At 40.7% G+C, this 21,136-nt stretch overlaps 1 protein-coding gene across 2 annotated transcripts in view; it reads right to left on the bottom strand.

Annotated features, from left to right (window-relative positions):
- Window positions 1-21,136, bottom strand: part of LOC126458340 (NAD(P) transhydrogenase, mitochondrial-like) — a 248,212-nt gene that overhangs the window by 50,689 nt on the left and 176,387 nt on the right. For both annotated transcript variants that reach the window (XM_050095305.1, XM_050095306.1), the window contains exons 8-9: window positions 8,553-8,970; window positions 3,418-3,644 (exon numbers count right to left, since the gene is read on the bottom strand). In XM_050095305.1, coding sequence (XP_049951262.1) covers window positions 3,418-3,644; window positions 8,553-8,970 — 645 coding nt within the window. The remainder of the gene's footprint in view (window positions 1-3,417; window positions 3,645-8,552; window positions 8,971-21,136) is intronic.

Below are 21,136 nucleotides of genomic sequence, written 5' to 3'. Positions count from 1 at the left end.
TGCTCATGTTCTACAGGGTTAATTTGCTGCATTAATTGGTTTTTGGTTTACAAGGCTACTTCCAAGTAATTGTAGTTTGTAGTTTCATGATAAATTATATGCACTTGGATGAAGTGATGATTTCTTCTACTTGAATGGTGCCCTAAAAGGAAAGCAGGAGCCATCATATCACATTGTTTTCAATACAGTTGTACCCTGCCCTCACTATTTGTCAATGTGCACCAGAAGTCACGATCTCAGAATTTTTTCCCATAGTTTAAACGTTTAATGACAATGTTCCTGCACCTATGCACGTCTCTTTGCACTGTAAAATTGATGATCAGAGGGAGATGTCCAAAGCAGTGGTATCTGTACCACTACTAGGTTGGTGATTCTGAGTTACATACCTTGTTACCAGTTGTTATTATCCAGAGTTGCATTGACAAGCAGTTTGGTGCACTGCAGCCTGTCAGTCAACTGCAACAATTTGTAACAATCTACAACAGCTGACTGTGCCCCTGTCATCTACAGTTCTGTCACATTTTGTCTATCTTGCTCTCACTTGTCAGGCAGGACAGCAGTATATAAAGTCCAAGAATATCTCAGTCAGAAAACATGCCAAACTGTTTCATTCATCAGGGTAACAGGAACACTTTCTCTCCGACACAGCAGGCATCTCTAACTCAGTTGCTCATCAATAACTGTCTTTGCTCATTTAATTGTTTATATTTAAGGTGTTACAGACAACACTGCATGGTATATTTGCTTTCTTCTACTTATATGCTTTAGAATACAAACATGACTTATTTACATAAGTTTGTAAACTGGTAGAAGCTAACTTTGAAGAATATTAGTTTTAGTCCTGGTGAAGTGTAGGGGCACTTGAGGCAACACTGACTGTATGAATTAGCTTAGGAGATAGAATGACGACAGACTAACCTACATTCATAACATTTTTTAGATTTAGAAAAAACTTTTGACAATGTTGACAGTAATTTACTCTTTGAAATCTGAAGACTGCAGGCATAAAATATGGGGTGTGAAAGGTTATCTACAATTGTACAGAAACCAGATATCATTGTAAGTTAAAGGACATGAAAGGAAAGCTGTTAATAAGAAGGGAGTGAGACAGGGCTGTAGTTTATCGCTATGTTATTCAATCTGTATACCGAACAAGTGTGAAGAAAACCAAAGAGAAATTTGGGAAGGGAATTACAATTCAAGGAGAAGAAATAAAATGTCCATTGACATTGTAATAGTGTCAGATGTGGCACGGAACTTAGAGGAGCAGTTGAATGGAATGGATAGTGTCCTGGAAAGAAGTTCAAACAGGCAGTCTTCCCTTCCTCTGTTGTGTCACCTCCTCCCAATCCACTACCCCCATCATCATCATCATCATCATCATCATCATCAACTGCACTGACTCACTACTGCTGTTGCTGCCTTCCATTCTTATCCCATGCACTTTCTGCCTCTCCCTCCTGCATTTCTATCCTGTGCTCCTGATGTCTCGCTTGTGGCTATCAGCAATGCTTTTCCAACCCTTCCTCCCACACTCTGCCTCCATTCCCACCTTGCCCAGTACCTGATACAACCACCCATCCCCAGTCAAGCTGCAGAACTGCAGTCTCATCATACTATACTTAGGCAGCACACTTCACCCATACTGGTGTGCACACACATGTGCATGTGCATGTGAACTCTAGCTTGAAAAAGGATTTGTCCAAACTCAGCAAATTTTTATGGAAAATCCCCTTAAAAACTCATCTGCTTAGATGACACTAGATAGGTAACGGTCACCATATAAACTTCTGTCCAGAGAAAACCATTTTCATGTTGAAAACTCATCTCATCATCTGAGCAGCAGTGTCTTTTTGAGGCACTTTTTGAAGCAATGCTATGACAGGTTTGCTACTTATTTTCAGGCAGAACCAACATGTTGCTTCAAGATAATTTTGTTACTCAACTGATAAGCTAAGAATATTTCATCACTGTAATTTGCGAAGTAAATATGTATTCCCTTATATTATTTCAATACTACAGTAAAAATGTTAGGCTGATAATTACCACTTATTCCATCCTGTGTTTTTCCATTGCTCAGCACAACAATATTACACATATTACATTCTAATGTAACTACTACACTCATACCCAGAAAACTTATGTGATAACATTACCCAGTATTGAACACTGCAGCTACTGCGGAATACGATGCACAACAGCAGTGAAGAAAAAGACAAGAAATGTATAATCTTGTACAATCTGAGTACACCTCAGCACTGGACATTCTTTCCAAATTAATTAGTTGCTTGTAAATTTTGTAATTAATTATGTCAGACTACGTCATCCAGCGGTTGCAGACAAATTTATGAGGTACTTATAAAAATTAAGTACAGATTTGGTAATAAACTCATAAAAACATATTTTCAGACCAAAATGTATTTTTTCAAGAAAGAGCATATCCTAAACTATTTTTCTACATAGTTGCCACCTTTGTTCAGACATTTGTTATAGCAGGAAATCAACTTTTCTACACCCTCTCCATAGAAACATGTTGCCAGTCATGACAGCCACTGTTGAACACATTTTTTTGTGTCAATCACAGTCAAAACACCTTGCTCCAAAATCACGCTTCAAGTTCAATAACAAGTGGTAGTCAGAGGTACGAGATCAGGGTTGTACAGTGGGTGATTGAACTGTTCCCAACCAAATTGCTGAATAACGTTTTGACTGACACTAGCAGAATGGGGAGGTGCGAAGTTCTCTCAATGTTTCACAGTATTGCACCGCACTGACGGTTTCACCTCTCAGAAGCAACTCAACAAACAGAATGCCCTGTCTGTCCCAGAACACAGTGCACATGATTTTCTGAGATGACAACATTGTTTTGAGCTTTTGTTTTTTGGGGGATCGTTAATGCCTCCATTCCATTGATTGTTGTTCACCATAAATCTCTACAAACTGATGATGAATTTCTGTGGGCTTAACATCTTTGTATTCAAAACCATATTATGAAATGCATTTCACAATCACCGGGCTCAGATATTGTGCTAAACATTCTGAACAATCACTGAAAATTAAAACACAGCACAATCTAGCTGTCATGGTATCAGTGGAAAAACTATGAACCGCAGAGGTAAGTGTGAATGTGCAGAACTGTGATGCTAGTGCTGCAGTGTTGGTAGAAGGAAATGGCATTTACTTTCTGGACCACCTTGTAAAACATAGTTTTAATTCCTATAGCATGGAAACAATTTATCTCCCAACATGGATTCCTAATCCACTCATCATCTACCCAGTGATTTCCAGATAGCCTATCAGTTTCAAAAGGGAATTTATACACTCCTATATGCATCAGTGATTACAGATATTTTTATTCAAACTACACTAATTTTCATTTTTATCACTTCCTCACTAGTAATCAACAGAAGTTCTCACCTGCACAGTGTTCTGTGGCATAACCCCACCGCCCATAAGCAGCAAACCTCCCACAGCTGTGATGCCAGAGATGGCATTGGTGACAGACATGAGCGGTGAATGAAGAGCAGGTGTTACTCCCCACACTGTGTGGTAACCCACAATACCAGCAAGGCCAAATGTTGTCATCATGGTAGTAAATGCTGGATTAGGTGAGATCATGCCTAGGCCCATTATGCCACTGAGGCCTAGAAAACAAGTAGAACGTTTAGACCATTAGTTATGACTGACTACATATATGACAGCCTCAAACAGATATATATATATATATATATATATATATATATATATATAAAATTATGTTTCCTAATGATTCAAGCTGCAGGAGTACTATTTTGAAGCCCCAACGTAAACCACTTACTGATGATTATTCTTAACTTACAAATCAAGAATACTAATGACAGAAGGTACAGTTTACATGCAGTGGTCCGTGCTTCACAAACTAAACCTACTTTTTCACATCATACAATAATATATTGTTTTATAATAACAAACTCTACATGACACAAGATGTCTGTTTCATTGTATACTACAAATTATAAGACGAGGCAGTGGTTTTACTTATAAGTGCTGTGATGAAAAATATAAGTACATTTCAAAGTTGCCATGAGCTAAAACTGTTGTTCTAGCAATCAATTGCAGTAAAACTTCCAATTGGTGGAAGAGGAACAAGAATATACATTCACAGTAGGAAACAACACAAAAATTTATATGATGAACATGTGGTAAGAATTATTTGTGGAAATATACAGAGTACACATTAAATGAAAAGCTAAGAAGCAAATTTTAAGAAATTTGCCTAATACTAGAAATATCAACTGTGCTGGATACAGTTTGTTCACTGGAAACTTACAGTTTGTCTTGCAGAGTTCTTGGAATGACAACAATTGGTTTCATTTACAAACAGAATGTTTCACAGGCAGAAAATTGGTTGTGCTGAATTGGGACATATAGTCCACCAATGTAAAAGGCATGCACAACATGTCACTTACGTGCTGGCCTGCAGGCAACACATCTTCAGGAACTACACACAAAAATTCCCAGATGAAAACAACACCAGGTTGTTTTTTGTGGGTAACTCTGAAGGCTGCCTCTGCAATGAACAGCACACAGTTCCACTACAGTGGCACCCGTCTCATCACTAGGAGGCACAGCGAACAAAGCACTACTTCTTCCACCGTGTCATATGCCAGCAAATAGGCCGTGCCAGATTCATCTGTCCACGCAGCACTTAGACAGCTGTCCTCCCACAGAGAATCGAGTTCTCACCAAATTCCAGCCATTGGAACATCATGCCTCCAGAGCCACAATGAGCCACCAACCTCCAGCTATGAGCCTCAGTATCTCAGACTCTGGGGCATTCACTGGTGTTTATTGACTTCAGTGATAGTGGTTAAGGGGAGCTGTCCTCATAATGGTCCACCTGAATTAGAGCTTGAGTCAAAGCAAGCTGGGATATTTTTAATTTTCCTCTTCGTTTTGCCATCTGCCTCCTTAAAATTCATTTTTTTTCATTTTTGACTAATTACCATTAACATACATGAATATAATCTGAATTTTCATAAAAGAGAAAGGTTGACCTTCAGATTTAAACAATATAACACCAGATCTAATTATGTTTTTAGTTTTATGTATGTAATTAATTTTCTAATTTATTTTGACTATTCCTAGTTAGTATCTTTTGTTATAGGGTGAAATCAGTAACTGTTTCATAACTTAAATTCTATTGCTGAAGTATAAACAAATATAAATTCTGTACTAATTATAAACATTTGGAGGAAAAATAATAGCATTCTTAAAGTACTTATTTGACTCTATTCGAAAACATGTTAGCAAAACCAGCCCTTAATTAATTCCAAATTAATTAAAAAATTTGTCAAAAGTATTGTTTGCATAATGATATTTCTTAATTTCATGATTTAAACAAAGAACTCAGCCTAATTCTTGTAGTAGCAGAAACTGTTAACAAGAACCAGTTTTTATGATGTATTCAGTTATTTCAGTGAGTTACGTTTTAATTGTAATTTCTGTAAATTTAAGTTCAAACAATGTGTAGTTTCAGTACCCATTATTTTGAGGATATATAAGGGCCCAAATTTTAGTCCCAAGACAGTCAGTCCACAGCTGAGTTTCAGACGAGAAACCTGTATTGGTTAGATCAACAACAATTCATTGGTGAAATAAGTGTAACACAATTAGGCCATGTGTTAAAAAATGACAGTGTCTGTTCCATAAGTATCTTGTTATTCTTCAAGAACTGTGTGGTTAGGTTTTTACTGCTCATAGATGTTCAATAGTAAACTATTGTAGCAGTATGTGGATGTTTGCCTGCGAACTATAAATGAGGCTTATCTAAAGTTAAACAATAGTGCAGTGGCCATATTAAATGTGTATATGGGGGAGGGGGGGGGGGGGTTGTGAACTGTGAGAGTAAACAACTGTGAAACAAAAATGTGCACCTGTCGGCTATATCATTTTAAGTAGTCCGTGTTTGACTTCCACTCCCCATTTTTCAGCCAGTATAGCAACAGTGTATGTCGACACCCACCCACACGAGAGAGAGAGAGAGAGAGAGAGAGAGAGAGAGAGAGAGAGAGAGAGAGTTGGCGAACCATATCACAAGCTGTACTACTTACACTCAGTAGTTGTGGTCTGCACCAGACGTATTTATTTCAAGATTTTGTATCTTTGTCACAAACTCTAACAGAAAATTATACAGTATCCAGTACTGATCACAAAGATAAATTCCTTGCATTAAGTTTATAAGTTTATTATGCATTTTGCAATATTAGGAGACTGCAGTAATAAATCATTTCTTTTAAGTTTGTAGAATCGTGGTGTCTCTGGTTTTAGATTTACCTGGATAGTTCTTCCTATTTAAGGTCAATGTAATAATGATTAAAAGCAACAAAAATTCTCCAGCAATGACAACACATACCCAAGACCAAAAAACAATACAACAGAGGTAATGATAGTGCACTGACATTCAGCTAGTTGGTTGGCTGGTTGGGAGAGGGGACCGAACAGTGACGTCATCGGTCCCAGTGGTTTAGAGACAGATGTGGTAGGGAGTCAGCTGTGCCATTTCAAAGGAACCGACCCAGAATTTGCCTGAAGTGATTTAGGGAAATCACAGAAAACCTACATCAGGATGGCCAGACACAGCTTTGAGCCGTTATCCTCCTGAGTGCAAGACCAGTATGCTAGCTACTGCGTCACCTTGCTCAGTACCGACATTAAGACACTGGAAGACAACAATGTCACTTCCATGGCTTTGACTTCTTCAGTGAGAGAAACAGAGAAAGATCAAACACATAAAAGAAGCAACAACGGTGAATCCACTCTTGAATCATAATTCAGTTTCTCAACCATTGTGAAATCTCACTCAGCCGTGCAGAAATGTTGACTGAAGAAAATGTATAAACTGAACAATATGATGCCTGCAATTGAAACACTTAGAGATGCAGAAGCATTCATTGGTAACAATGAATTATGTGAATACCTGATCATCAACATGTCATAATGAGTGTATTATTGTCAAACAGTGTTAAATGAATTATTACCCTGTTTGGAATTAAGGCACAAAATAACTACAGTAACATTTATAACAGAAGGGGTCATACACTTGCTAGATATTAATGCAGTAACAACAAAATCAGGGCCAAATAAACTTATTACTACCCTCACAAATATTATAAATATGATTTAAGAACTGCCGGTTCTCTGCAGAATGGCTGCTACCTGATGACACCTATCATATAGACTGATACATCCAAGAAAGATTCTAGTTTGGTGGTATGATGATGGTTTCACTCACTTTTCATCAGTCAGAGCTTGTAAAATATTGCCGAGAAGCTCTTGTTTGAAGAAATGTACCAGAATGTCTAGTTAAATGAGCAGAGTTCAGCAACAAAAATTGTATTTTAGTCCATCATACATTCCAAGAATAAAATGAAAATGACTTGTTTCAGATCACCTTTTGAGGAAGTGCAGTGTTTAAATTTGTTGACTCAAGAGGTAGGGTTCAAATGGCCTAAAGCCACCCTCCTTTACGTTTCCCTTTTCTAAATCACACGAGGTGAATACTTGGCTCATCTCTGGAGAGGTTTCTTAAACAAAGCTACTGCCACTATCCTTCACTGCCTTTGTACAGTTCAAATGTGCAACAACTGACTGACTTAATGTTAAGCACTGATCATCTTCATTTTATATGTATCATACCCATCAAGTCAAACTGGCAACCCTTTGTAGTACACAAGTCTTTTTTATAGGGGAGAAACATTGGCTAAGAGGCTTTTGAGGTGTTTCCTCATTCAGCCACCCTCCTACAACCAATCACTTGAGCATCTTACAGATGTAAAATTGGTATGTAACACCTATGTACTGGTACTCTACATATTACACCATTAGCTGAATACCTGTGCTTCACTTTACTATCTGTGCTCACTGTCAGTCTAATGACATGCTTGTGCAGTTTTCACATACAGGAACAGCTCGATACCATCATCCAGTTACAGTGAATTAATTTTCCAAAATATGTTTGTGGAAATTATGTCTCTATTAAATACTGTATATACTTTTTTTCTGTCAAGTCCAATGGTGCGCATTCAATCCTTGAAGTGACATCTGGAGAAAAGAAACACACACACACACACACACACACACACACACACACACACACACACACACACACACACCAGTTGGATGGCCAGCGTTCCACATCAGTGCCCAAAACAAAATTTTAATACCTTTAAGGGCTTGAATTTTGAAAAATCCTTTCTGAGTAGATGCCTAGGTTGTGTAGGAAAGGTTCCATCCAAATGTCATGCTTCTAAGACCAACACTTAGGAATACACACTCATATGTCAGTCAGTCAGCCAGATTCATACAAAATGAAAGCTGAATATGTACAAAACAAAGAACTGTATTTGGGCCATTTTTGACACACTGACCTCATAAGTACCCCGCATGCAGGAATGTTCACCCACTAAATATGAAGAGCTACCTTAACTTTCCCCAAGACCAATGCTTTTCAGAGGAGGAAGATTGATTTCTTAAAACATTTTGTAACCTTGCAGTTATGAATGTTGACTTACCTCCAGTATACATAGCTGCATCCTTGAAGGTATTGAGAAAATAATTTGGCTCTGGCTTGGCAACTTCCTGAACAGCAGCTTTGGCTTTGGCAGCTGGTGCGGCAGCTGGCTGTTGAGGAGGAGGGGGTGGCCAAAGGAGTTTCCCTTCATGCAAAACTGCACTTCCTCTAACTACTTCATCTTCCATGTTTATATCAAAATTGTCCTTTGTGCCCATAGAGAGTAGGAACTTAGAAACATTATTGGCGTAAAGTGTTGAGCTTTGAGTAGGTAGTCTGCTGGGTAAATCAGTAAGCCCCACATGGACTATATCCTTATACGTGTAAACTTCCCCTGGATGTGTTGTTTCAACATTGCCACCAGCTTCAGCAGCAAGGTCCACTATAACACTGCCAGGTTTCATGGCTTCTACATGTTCCTGAAAGAGTTAAGATATATATTTACTGTATGTGGGGCATACAAACTGTAATAATTACTAACAGCAAATGATATGGCCAAATATATTTCTCCATGATTAACAGTTTTGAGAAAGATGTAACTAATCATGTACAGAATTTACAATACGTAATATGCAGAAGGGGGAACAATATTTGTAACAGATATTGATAGGTAGTTCGCATGCTCGAGTAGTGAAAACCATTTTTTTTTTTTTTTTTTTTTTTTTTTGTTTTATCCTGTTATGCAAAGAGGATAATCTGTAAGTAGCATCTTTTTGATGCTACAGAAATATTATTTTAGCACAGAAAGTTTAAAAATATTGTTTGCTTAAACAGCCAATTACACAAATTTCAGAACTAATTTTCATATTAAACCTGTATCTAGCTTAGTGACACCTGGTACATACAGTAAATAAAAATACTTGAAAGTTAAACAACAACAGCTGAGCTGAAACCATGTCTCTGACCTTTAATTTTTATTTCATAGTCCGGTGTATTTCATTGTTTTGTTTGAATGCTAAACTGCTTCTTTGAGGCTTACTGATTTTATGCACTTCTCTGACCTTTAATTTTTATTTAACAGTCTGGTGTATTTCATTGCATAAAAGCAGTAAGCCTCAAAAGAAGCAGTTTAACATTCAAACAAAAGAATGAAATACACTGGACTATGAAATAAAAATTAAAGGTCAGAGACATGGTTTCAGCTCAGCTGTTGTTGTTTGACTTTCAAGTATTTTTATTTACTGTATTTTACAGGTTTGGGCAATTTTGGGCTTACAGATTATATTTCTCACAATCTTTCAGCTACACTTCTCACAGCTTGCTTTGCATCCAAATTATGCAAAACAGTACATTTATATTCTAAGATACGGTCTTGATAATTAGTTCTAGTTAGTCTTTTACAAGAAACTCCTGATTTGGTTCACATAGCTTGCTTTTAATTTCATTTACTTTTATTGTCATCATTCTAATATGTGCAAGACGAATACTTCAGCAGAGTAATTTACATGTTTATCGTTTCATCTAATCTTTACCTTGTGTGTGTGTGTGTGTGTGTGTGTGTGTGTGTGTGTGTGTGTGTGTGTGGGCGCGCGCAAGAGCTGGGGGGGGGGGGGGGGGGAGGGGGGATATATCAGTCATCTTGCTCATCTGATGCAGGCCACCATGACTTTCCCACCTGTGCAAACCTCTTCACTTTAGGGTAGCACTTCATAACATACCACAGTTTGAGCTTGTAGGAACTTGGCTACAGATGTGTGCAATGAAATACTACATGGAGCCATACATTAGAGCTGACTACTTTATTTACGTAATATATGCACACTGTTGTTGACCAAACATCCCACTGTAACACATGCCAAAGTCCAGACTAAACGACCAGAGATTATCTACTAAGCATCACTCAATGGCCAGAGATGTCATGCTAGGGATTCTTGCTGGTGAAGTGGCTGCAGACGCCCCCCCATCCCCCACCCCCACCCCGCCCTACGGAGGAGTACAGGATGAGAGGAGAGAAGAGAGCTGAAATTTTGCTGTGATCATCATCATGTAGGTATGAATGACAACACACATCAGGGCTGGCTGCAAGGCAGGGCGCAGGTGGACCGTTTCTTGCAGGGTGGAGACACATACGTGCGGGACCGGCTGTGCTGTAAGCTTTGTTAGTATGACGCATAACCAAATTGTTTCTTGCAGTGATTGTAGGGTATGAATCATCAGTGTGAGAATTCATAACTGTGATAGGGATCACATGCCATACACTGCAGTTGTCATATGTTATGAGAGATGGTTGCTTGAAACAAGCAAATTACATGCCATGAGTTGGTCACTTAGCTGTTACAGTCATTGAGGAAGGACACAGATACTGTGGAGATGGCTTCTGGTGTATAACAATTTGTCCACTAGATGCTGGTAAAACCATGCTATGATGCTGGAATGTCTTGTTCAGTACAGTAACATTGTTCTCCAGGTGACACAGACGATGCAGTATGATGTCATTGAGGGTGTTTCATATCAGGTAAGTGGGCGCCTTAGGTAACACATCAAAGCAACAAATTGTTTTCAAAAATTATATGAAGTGAAATTTATTTTCTGTTTAGTGGAATAACGTAAAGCGTTTATTACTGTGAACATCCATTGTGAAGAAGTAAGAAGCTTCAAGTTATTGTGGAGATATGAAATAAATGAATGGATGTACACATCATAAGAACATAGTGTCCTTTTCCAAATAATAAACTTGGATATACTTCCTAGACATCTTTACAAAGAGCTATATTCTGATGAGAATTTATAAACAGATGAGTACTAAAATTATTATTTTGTACCATTTCTCTCTCACGATATTAAGTGCATTACACTAGCAATACAGGGTGTCCCAAAAAGAGTGGCCCAATTTTAACTTGTAATAATATTGAGACAAATGTCACTAGGTAACTGAAACAGTGCTAGATGTAAACGGCATGGTCTAGAGTTTCAGAAAAAATCTGCTGTGTTACGGCATCGTTTAGCCCTCAAACCATACCAATTACAACTGGTACAAGCTCTTCGAGATACTGACAAAGTGAAGCGAGTGGACTTTAGCAATGCTATTCTAGAGGCAAGAACCATCAACCATGGACCTTGCCATTGGTGGGGAGGCTTGCATGCCTCAACAATACAGATAGCCGTACCGTAGGTGCAACCACAATGGAGGGGTAGCTGTTGAGAGGCCAGACAAACATGTGGTTCCTGAAGAGGGGCAGCAGCCTTTCCGGTAGTTGCAGGGGCAACAGTCTGGATGATTGACTGATCTGGCCTTGTAACACTAACCAAAACGGCCTTGCTGTTGTGGTACTGCGAACTGCTGAAAGCAAGGGGAAACTACAGCCGTAATTTTTCCTGAGGGCATGCAGCTTTACTATATGATTAAATGATGATGGCGTCCTCTTGGGTAAAATATTCCGGAGGTAAAATAGTCCCCCATAGGGTTATAAATACAAAATCAAATAGGGATAGTGCAGGAGTAGCTTCAATAATGAATAGGAAAATAGGAGTGCGGGTAAGCTACTACACACAGCATAGTGAACGCTTTATTGTGGCCAAGATAGACACGAAGCCCACGCCTACTACAGTAGTACAAGTTTATATGCCAACTAGCTCTGCAGATGATGAAGAAATTGATGAAATGTACGAGATGAAAGAAATTATTCAGGTAGTGAAGTGAGAAAAAAATTTAATAATCATGGGTGACTGGAATTTTGACAGTAGGAAAAAGAAGAGAAGGAAACGTAGTAGGTGAATATGGATTGGGGCTAGGAAATGAAAGAGGAAGCCACCTGGTAGAATTTTGCACAGAGCATAACTTAGTCATAGCTAACACTTGGTTCAAGAATCATGAAAGAAGGGTGTATACATGGAAAAACCCTGGAGATACTGACAGGTTTCAGATAGATTATATAATGGTAATACAGAGATTTAGGAACCAAGTTTTAAACTGTAAGACATTTCCAGGGGCAGATGTGGACTCTGACCACAATCTATTGGTTAAGAACTGTAGATTAAAACTGAAGAAACTGCAAAAGGGTAGAAATTTGAGGAGATGGGACCTGAATAAACTGAAAGAACCAGAGGTTGTAGAGAGCTTCAGGGAGAGCATTAGCGAATGATTGACAAGAATGGGGGAAAGAAATACAGTAGAAGAAAAATGGGTAGCTTTGAGGGATGAAATAGTGAAGGCAGCAGAGGATCAAGTACATAAAAAGATGAGGGCTAGTAGAAATCCTTGAGTAACAGAAGAGATACTGAATTTAAATAATGAAAGGAGAAAATATAAAAATGCAATAAATGAAGCAGGCAAAAAGGAATACAAATGTCTCAAAAATGAGATCAACAGGAAGTGCAAAATGGCTAAGCAGGGATGACTAGAGGACAAATGTAAGGATGTAGAGGCTTATCTCACGAGGGGTAAGATAGATACTGTCTACAGGAAAATTAAAGAGACCTTTCGAGAAAAGAGAACCACTTGTATTAATATCAAGAGCTCAGATGGAAACCCAGTTCTAAGCAAAGAGGGTAAAGCGGAAAGGTGGAAGGATTATATAGAGGGTCTGTACAGGGTAATGTTCTTGAGGACAATATTATGGAAATGGAAGAGGATGTAGATGAAGATGAAATGGGAGATATGATACTGCGTGAAGAGTTTGACAGAGCAGTGAAAGACCTAAGTCGAAACAAGGCCCCGGGAGTAGACAACAGTCCATTAGAACTACTGACAGCCTTGGGAGAGCCAGTCCTGACAAAACTCTACCATCTGGTGAGCAAGATGTATGAGACAGGCGAAATTCCCTCAGACTTCAAGAAGAATATAATAATTCCAATACCAAAGAAAGCAGGTGTTGACAGATGTGAAAATTACCAAACTATCAGTTTAATAAGTCACAGCTGCAAAATACTAACATGAATTCTTTACAGACAAATGGAAAAACTGGTAGAAGCCGACCTCGGGGAAGATCAGTTTGGATTCCGCAGAAATGTTGGAACACGTGAGGCAATACTGACGCTACGACTTATCTTAGAAGAAAGATTAAGGAAAGGCAAACCTACACTTCTAGCATTTGTAGACTTAGAGAAAGCTTTTGACAATGTTGACTGGAATACTCTCTTTCAAATTCTGAAGGTGGCAGGGGTAAAATACAGGAAGCGAAAGACTATTTACAATTTGTACAGAAACCAGATGGCAGTTAGAAGAGTCGAGGGACTTGAAAGGGAAGCAGTGGTTGGGAAGGGAGTGAGACAGGGTTGTAGCCTCTCCCAGATGCTATTCAATATGTATATTGAGCAAGCAGTAAAGGAAACAAAATAAAAGTTCGGAGTAGGTATTCAAATCTATGGAGAAGAAATAAAAACTTTGAGGTTCGCCGATGGCATTGTAATTCTGTCAGAGAAAGGACTTGGAAGAGCAGTTGAACAGAATGGACAGTGTCTTGAAGGGAGGATGTAAGATGAACATCAACAAAAGCAAAACGAGGATGATGGAGTGTAGTCGAATTAAGTCGGGTGGTGCTGAGGGAATTAGATTAGGAAATGAGACACTTAAAGTAGTAAAGGAGTTTTGCTACTTGGGGAGCAAAATAACTTATGATGGTTGAAGTAGAGAGGATATAAAATGTAGACTGCCAATGGCAAGGAACTCATTTCTGAAGAAGAGAAATTTGTTAACATCAAGTGTAGATTTAAATGTCAGGAAGTCATTTCTGAAAGTACTTGTATGGAGTGTAGCCATGTATGGAAGCGAAACATGGATGATAAATAGTTTGGACAAGAAGAGAATAGAAGCTTTCGAAATGTGGCGCTACAGAAGGATGCTGAAGATTAGATGGGTAGATCACATAAGTAATGAGGAGGTATTGAATAGAATTGGGGAGAAGAGGAGTTTGTGGCACAACTTGACTAGAAGAAGGGATCGGTTGGTAGGACATGTTCTGAGGCATCAAGGGATCACCAATTTAGTATTGGAGGGCAGTGTGGAGGGTAAAAATCATAGAGGGAGACCAAGAGATGAATACACTAAGCAGATTCAGAAGGATGTAGGCTGCAGTAGGTACTGGGAGATGGAGAAGCTTGCACAGGATAGAGTAGCATGGAGAGCTGCATCAAACCAGTCTCAGGACTGAAGACCACCACAACAACAACAACATTCTAGAGGACATGGGAGATGACACTTTTATGTCACAGTCGATATTCAGTGATAAGGCAACTTTCCATATTAGCAGTTTGGTTCACAGTCATAATGTAAGTATACAGGGGCTCGAAAATCCTCATGAAATAACTGAACGTGAATGTGATTCACCAAAAGTGAATGTTGCTACGAAGTCTTTCGCGACGTATTTCCTGAGTAAAAATTTCTCGGTGTACATGCCGCGTCAAATCAGAATAAATCTCCGAGCTTTCGACCACTACCTCCATGGTCGTCGTCAGGGCTAAAACTGACTGTCGTGAACTAGTGAGGTTCCCACTTTTATATGTAAAGGACGGCTTCTTATTGGCTGGAATACGTCAGCGATATGGCGCGTAGCGAAGTGGTGCCCTCTACTTCCATAGATGTACGAGTAGTTGCTATCCCACGTTGCTTGCAGCGCCATCCCTTAAATCAGGAGGTAAAGTGCGAGAAGTTTTTCTCTGCGATTTTTCTTTATCCAGTGCGCTCTTCCAAGTGTTGCTAAGTGCATAGCCGTTGTCTCTATTAAAGTTATTATCGCTAAGTCTAATTTCGACTGCTTCCCGGATCACAGAGTCCCAGTAATTCGATGTGTGGGCTATTACTCTGGTTCCTTCAAATGAAATCTTATGCTTGTTAAGCAGGCTATGTTCAGCCACCGCTGATTTTTCCAAATATCTGTATTTCAGGTGGCGTTGGTGCTCAATGCAGCGGTCTGCAACGGTTCTTACAGACTGGCCCACGTAATTCTTGCCGCATTCGCAAGGAATAGTATAAATTCCCGGCACTCTTAAGCCGAGACTATCTTTAACTGGTCTCAACATTTCCTTAATTTTCCTAGGTGGTCGGAAAACTGGTTTTATTCCTTGCCTCTTCAGGACTCTGGCTATCTTGCTCGTTGTAGCACCGCAAAAAGGAAGCCGCGCTATGTGTTGGTCCTCTTCTTGTATGTGGCCGGCATCGTGTCTTACTTTCTTGGACAATACTGATTTAATTTCACCGGCAGAATAACCATTCCTCTTGAAAACAGTTGTCAAATGGTTGATCTCGGGACCGAGGTGGTCCTTGTCGGAAATAGTCCTGGCTCTGTGTACTAAAGTATTCAGCATAGCTCTCTTCTGAGACGGATGATGGAAGCTATGGCTATGCAGATATAAGTCTGTATGGGTTGGCTTCCTGTACACAGAATGGCCCAGTCGTCCATCCGGCTTTCGCTCTACCAACACATCTAAAAAAGGTAACTTCCCTTCCTTCTCGACCTCCAATGTAAATTTTATGTTTGGATGTACACCATTCAGATGTTCGACGAACTGCTGCAGCGTGTCGCTGCCGTGTGGCCAGATTAAAAAAGTATCGTCGACGTATCTGTAGAAGCATGATGGGCGGAGGTGAGCACTGCTCAGGGCTCGTTCTTCAAAGTCCTCCATGAAAAAATTCGCTATTGCTGGTGACAATGGCGAACCCATGGCTGTTCCATCCGTCATTTCATAATAATTTCCACTGTATAAAAAATAAGTGGTCGTCAAGGTATGCCGGAACAACTTCAAAATTTCTGAGGAGAAATGAGCAGACAACAATTGTAATGTGTCATCCACAGGTACTTTGGTGAACAGAGAAACCACGTCGAGGCTGACCATGATATCACTTGGGCCTATCTTCATCTGTTTTATGATATCAACAAACATTTTTGAATTTTTAATATGATGTGGGCAGTGACCAACTATAGGCGCCAACAATTTAGTTAAGTGCTTTGCAAGCTTGTACGTAGGAGAGCCAATAGCGCTAACAATCGGTCTCAACGGGACGTTCTCCTTATGAACCTTTGGCAAACCGTACAGTCTTGGTGGCCTAGGTGCTCTCGGCCGTAAGTTCTTCACCAGTTCGTCGGAGAGGCCAGAGTTTTTTTAGTAGCTCCCTTGTCTCCCTGCTGAGCGCCGATGTGGGATCCCGTCTGAGAACCCGGTATGTGCTGTCCTCCAGTAATAATCCAACTTTCTTATGGTAATCTGTAGCATTGAGGATTACCGTGGCGTTCCCCTTGTCAGCAGGTAAAACAACTAGATCTTCATCCTTCTGCAACAATTTCAGTCCTTGTCTCTCCTCTCTGCTGATGTTTGACTTAGGCGGCTTGGATGTCGCTAAAATCCGGCTAGTAGCAAGCCTTACGTCATCCGCTGCTTCTTGAGGAAGATGACGAACTGCTTGTTCCACTCCACTAATGATCTCAACCACCGGTAACTTACGTGGAGCTGGGGCAAAGTTCAATCCTTTACTGAGAGCCGAGATGGTAGCTTCATCAAGTTCCTTGTCAGAGAAGTTGATAACAGTGCGGTGAATGCCGTTGGACCCAGTAGTTCCTTGATCACGGTTAAGCCGCTCAAATTTATCGGCCTGTTTCGCCGTAGTCCTGCTTAAATTGGCTCGTTGGTGTGCCGCCAAAGTCATATCCACCCATTCCCAGTCCAATGGTGAGAGGACTTCGGCCAGAAATAAATGGCAACTAAATAACAGGCGAGCGTTCATGTCTAGTTCATACCTGGTATGACGTATCCTCTCCTTCACAATAGCATGGCTGGTCTTTCGTAATATTCTGTTTACTGCAGCGCTTCTGATGTGGTGTTTGACGACTGCAAACTTCGGTACTACCTCCTTGTCATGACAGCGTTGTAAAAAAGCCAGATTGCTCAGCAACTGAGACTGTTTCAGGCGCAGCTTCTCCAGGTGACGAACGCTGCGCGTTATGTCCTCCCCGTAGAGGAAACTAATATGGCTACGAAGTCTTTCGCGACGTATTTCCTGAGTAAATAATAACTTTAATAGAGACAACGGCTATGCACTTAGCAACACTTGGAAGAGCGCACTGGATAAAGAAAAATCGCAGAGAAAAACTTCTCGCACTTTACCTCCTGATTTAAGGGATGGCGCTGCAAGCAACGTGGGATAGCAACTACTCGTACATCTATGGAAGTAGAGGGCACCACTTCGCTACGCGCCATATCGCTGACGTATTCCAGCCAATAAGAAGCCGTCCTTTACATATAAAAGTGGGAACCTCGCTAGTTCACGACAGTCAGTTTTAGCCCTGACGACGACCATGGAGGTAGTGGTCGAAAGCTCGGAGATTTATTCTGATTTGACGCGGCATGTACACCGAGAAATTTTTACTCAGGAAATACGTCGCGAAAGACTTCGTAGCCATATTAGTTTCCTCTACGGGGAGGACATAGCGCGCAGCGTTCGTCACCTGGAGAAGCTGCGCCTGAAACAGTCTCAGTTGCTGAGCAATCTGGCTTTTTTACAACGCTGTCGTGACAAGGAGGTAGTACCGAAGTTTGCAGTCGTCAAACACCACATCAGAAGCGCTGCAGTAAACAGAATATTACGAAAGACCAGCCATGCTATTGTGAAGGAGAGGATACGTCATACCAGGTATGAACTAGACATGAACGCTCGCCTGTTATTTAGTTGCCATTTATTTCTGGCCGAAGTCCTCTCACCATTGGACTGGGAATGGGTGGATATGACTTTGGCGGCACACCAACGAGCCAATTTAAGCAGGACTACGGCGAAACAGGCCGATAAATTTGAGCGGCTTAACCGTGATCAAGGAACTACTGGGTCCAACGGCATTCACCGCACTGTTATCAACTTCTCTGACAAGGAACTTGATGAAGCTACCATCTCGGCTCTCAGTAAAGGATTGAACTTTGCCCCAGCTCCACGTAAGTTACCGGTGGTTGAGATCATTAGTGGAGTGGAACAAGCAGTTCGTCATCTTCCTCAAGAAGCAGCGGATGACGTAAGGCTTGCTACTAGCCGGATTTTAGCGACATCCAAGCCGCCTAAGTCAAACATCAGCAGAGAGGAGAGACAAGGACTGAAATTGTTGCAGAAGGATGAAGATCTAGTTGTTTTACCTGCTGACAAGGGGAACGCCACGGTAATCCTCAATGCTACAGATTACCATAAGAAAGTTGGATTATTACTGGAGGACAGCACATACCGGGTTCTCAGACGGGATCCCACATCGGCGCTCAGCAGGAAGACAAGGGAGCTACTAAAAAACTCTGGCCTCTCCGACGAACTGGTGAAGAACTTACGGCCGAGAGCACCTAGGCCACCAAGACTGTACGGTTTGCCAAAGGTTCATAAGGAGAACGTCCCGTTGAGACCGATTGTTAGCGCTATTGGCTCTCCTACGTACAAGCTTGCAAAGCACTTAACTAAATTGTTGGCGCCTATAGTTGGTCACTGCCCACATCATATTAAAAATTCAAAAATGTTTGTTGATATCATAAAACAGATGAAGATAGGCCCAAGTGATATCATGGTCAGCCTCGACGTGGTTTCTCTGTTCACCAAAGTACCTGTGGATGACACATTACAATTGTTGTCTGCTCATTTCTCCTCAGAAATTTTGAAGTTGTTCCGGCATACCTTGACGACCACTTATTTTTTATACAGTGGAAATTATTATGAAATGACGGATGGAACAGCCATGGGTTCGCCATTGTCACCAGCAATAGCGAATTTTTTCATGGAGGACTTTGAAGAACGAGCCCTGAGCAGTGCTCACCTCCGCCCATCATGCTTCTACAGATACGTCGACGATACTTTTTTAATCTGGCCACACGGCAGCGACACGCTGCAGCAGTTCGTCGAACATCTGAATGGTGTACATCCAAACATAAAATTTACATTGGAGGTCGAGAAGGAAGGGAAGTTACCTTTTTTAGATGTGTTGGTAGAGCGAAAGCCGGATGGACGACTGGGCCATTCTGTGTACAGGAAGCCAACCCATACAGACTTATATCTGCATAGCCATAGCTTCCATCATCCGTCTCAGAAGAGAGCTATGCTGAATACTTTAGTACACAGAGCCAGGACTATTTCCGACAAGGACCACCTCGGTCCCGAGATCAACCATTTGACAACTGTTTTCAAGAGGAATGGTTATTCTGCCGGTGAAATTAAATCAGTATTGTCCAAGAAAGTAAGACACGATGCCGGCCACATACAAGAAGAGGACCAACACATAGCGCGGCTTCCTTTTTGCGGTGCTACAACGAGCAAGATAGCCAGAGTCCTGAAGAGGCAAGGAATAAAACCAGTTTTCCGACCACCTAGGAAAATTAAGGAAATGTTGAGACCAGTTAAAGATAGTCTCGGCTTAAGAGTGCCGGGAATTTATACTATTCCTTGCGAATGCGGCAAGAATTACGTGGGCCAGTCTGTAAGAACCGTTGCAGACCGCTGCATTGAGCACCAACGCCACCTGAAATACAGATATTTGGAAAAATCAGCGGTGGCTGAACATAGCCTGCTTAACAAGCATAAGATTTTATTTGAAGGAACCAGAGTAATAGCCCACACATCGAATTACTGGGACTCTGTGATCCGGGAAGCAGTCGAAATTAGACTTAGCGATAATAACTTTAATAGAGACAACGGCTATGCACTTAGCAACACTTGGAAGAGCGCACTGGATAAAGAAAAATCGCAGAGAAAAACTTCTCGCACTTTACCTCCTGATTTAAGGGATGGCGCTGCAAGCAACGTGGGATAGCAACTACTCGTACATCTATGGAAGTAGAGGGCACCACTTCGCTACGCGCCATATCGCTGACGTATTCCAGCCAATAAGAAGCCGTCCTTTACATATAAAAGTGGGAACCTCGCTAGTTCACGACAGTCAGTTTTAGCCCTGACGACGACCATGGAGGTAGTGGTCGAAAGCTCGGAGATTTATTCTGATTTGACGCGGCATGTACACCGAGAAATTTTTACTCAAAAGTGAATGTTTTTTGTGCTGTTTCTCAAAGCAAGGTTTATAGGCCCTACTTTTAACAGGACAATCATATCCTGCATATCAGCAAGATGGAACACCACCACACTGGCACAACAACGTGCACCATTTCTTCAATGCCAACGTGCCTCAATGTCAGATAGAGCGTACACGACCGTGAGACCAGGCTTTACACTTTTGGCCACCTATGTCCCCTGACTTAACACCATGTGATTTCTTCCTGGTGGGATGTGTTAAACAATGTGTTTATGTTCCTCCCTTACCTTGTGACAATGATGAACTAAAAACCAGAATATCAGCTGCTGTAGCTTCAGTGGCAGAAGACACCTTACGCTCAGTTTCGGATAAATTCAGCTATCGGCTAGAAGTCATCTGTGCAGCCAATGGAGGACATATTGAACACTTATGATGGATTTTTATAATCTTCTGTCTTTTCTGAGTAATTTAGTATGCAATTTGTTGGTGTTAAGCCCTACTTCCTAATAAATAATTCTATTTAAAATTGGGTCATTCTTTTTGGGACACCCTGTATTTCAGCTAAAAGAGTGCATTAGAAATAACAGACAATCATACATTTTACTCCATCAACAAAGTATATTCCTGTATTGGTGGTTACAATTTACACCCAACATCTTAATTGAAGGGC

This window comes from Schistocerca serialis, chromosome 2 (assembly GCF_023864345.2).
Source record: "Schistocerca serialis cubense isolate TAMUIC-IGC-003099 chromosome 2, iqSchSeri2.2, whole genome shotgun sequence".
NCBI classification, from domain to species: Eukaryota; Metazoa; Arthropoda; class Insecta; order Orthoptera; family Acrididae; genus Schistocerca; species Schistocerca serialis.
Note: the sequence above shows the minus strand (reverse complement) of the source record. Positions and strands in the feature narration are given on the sequence as shown.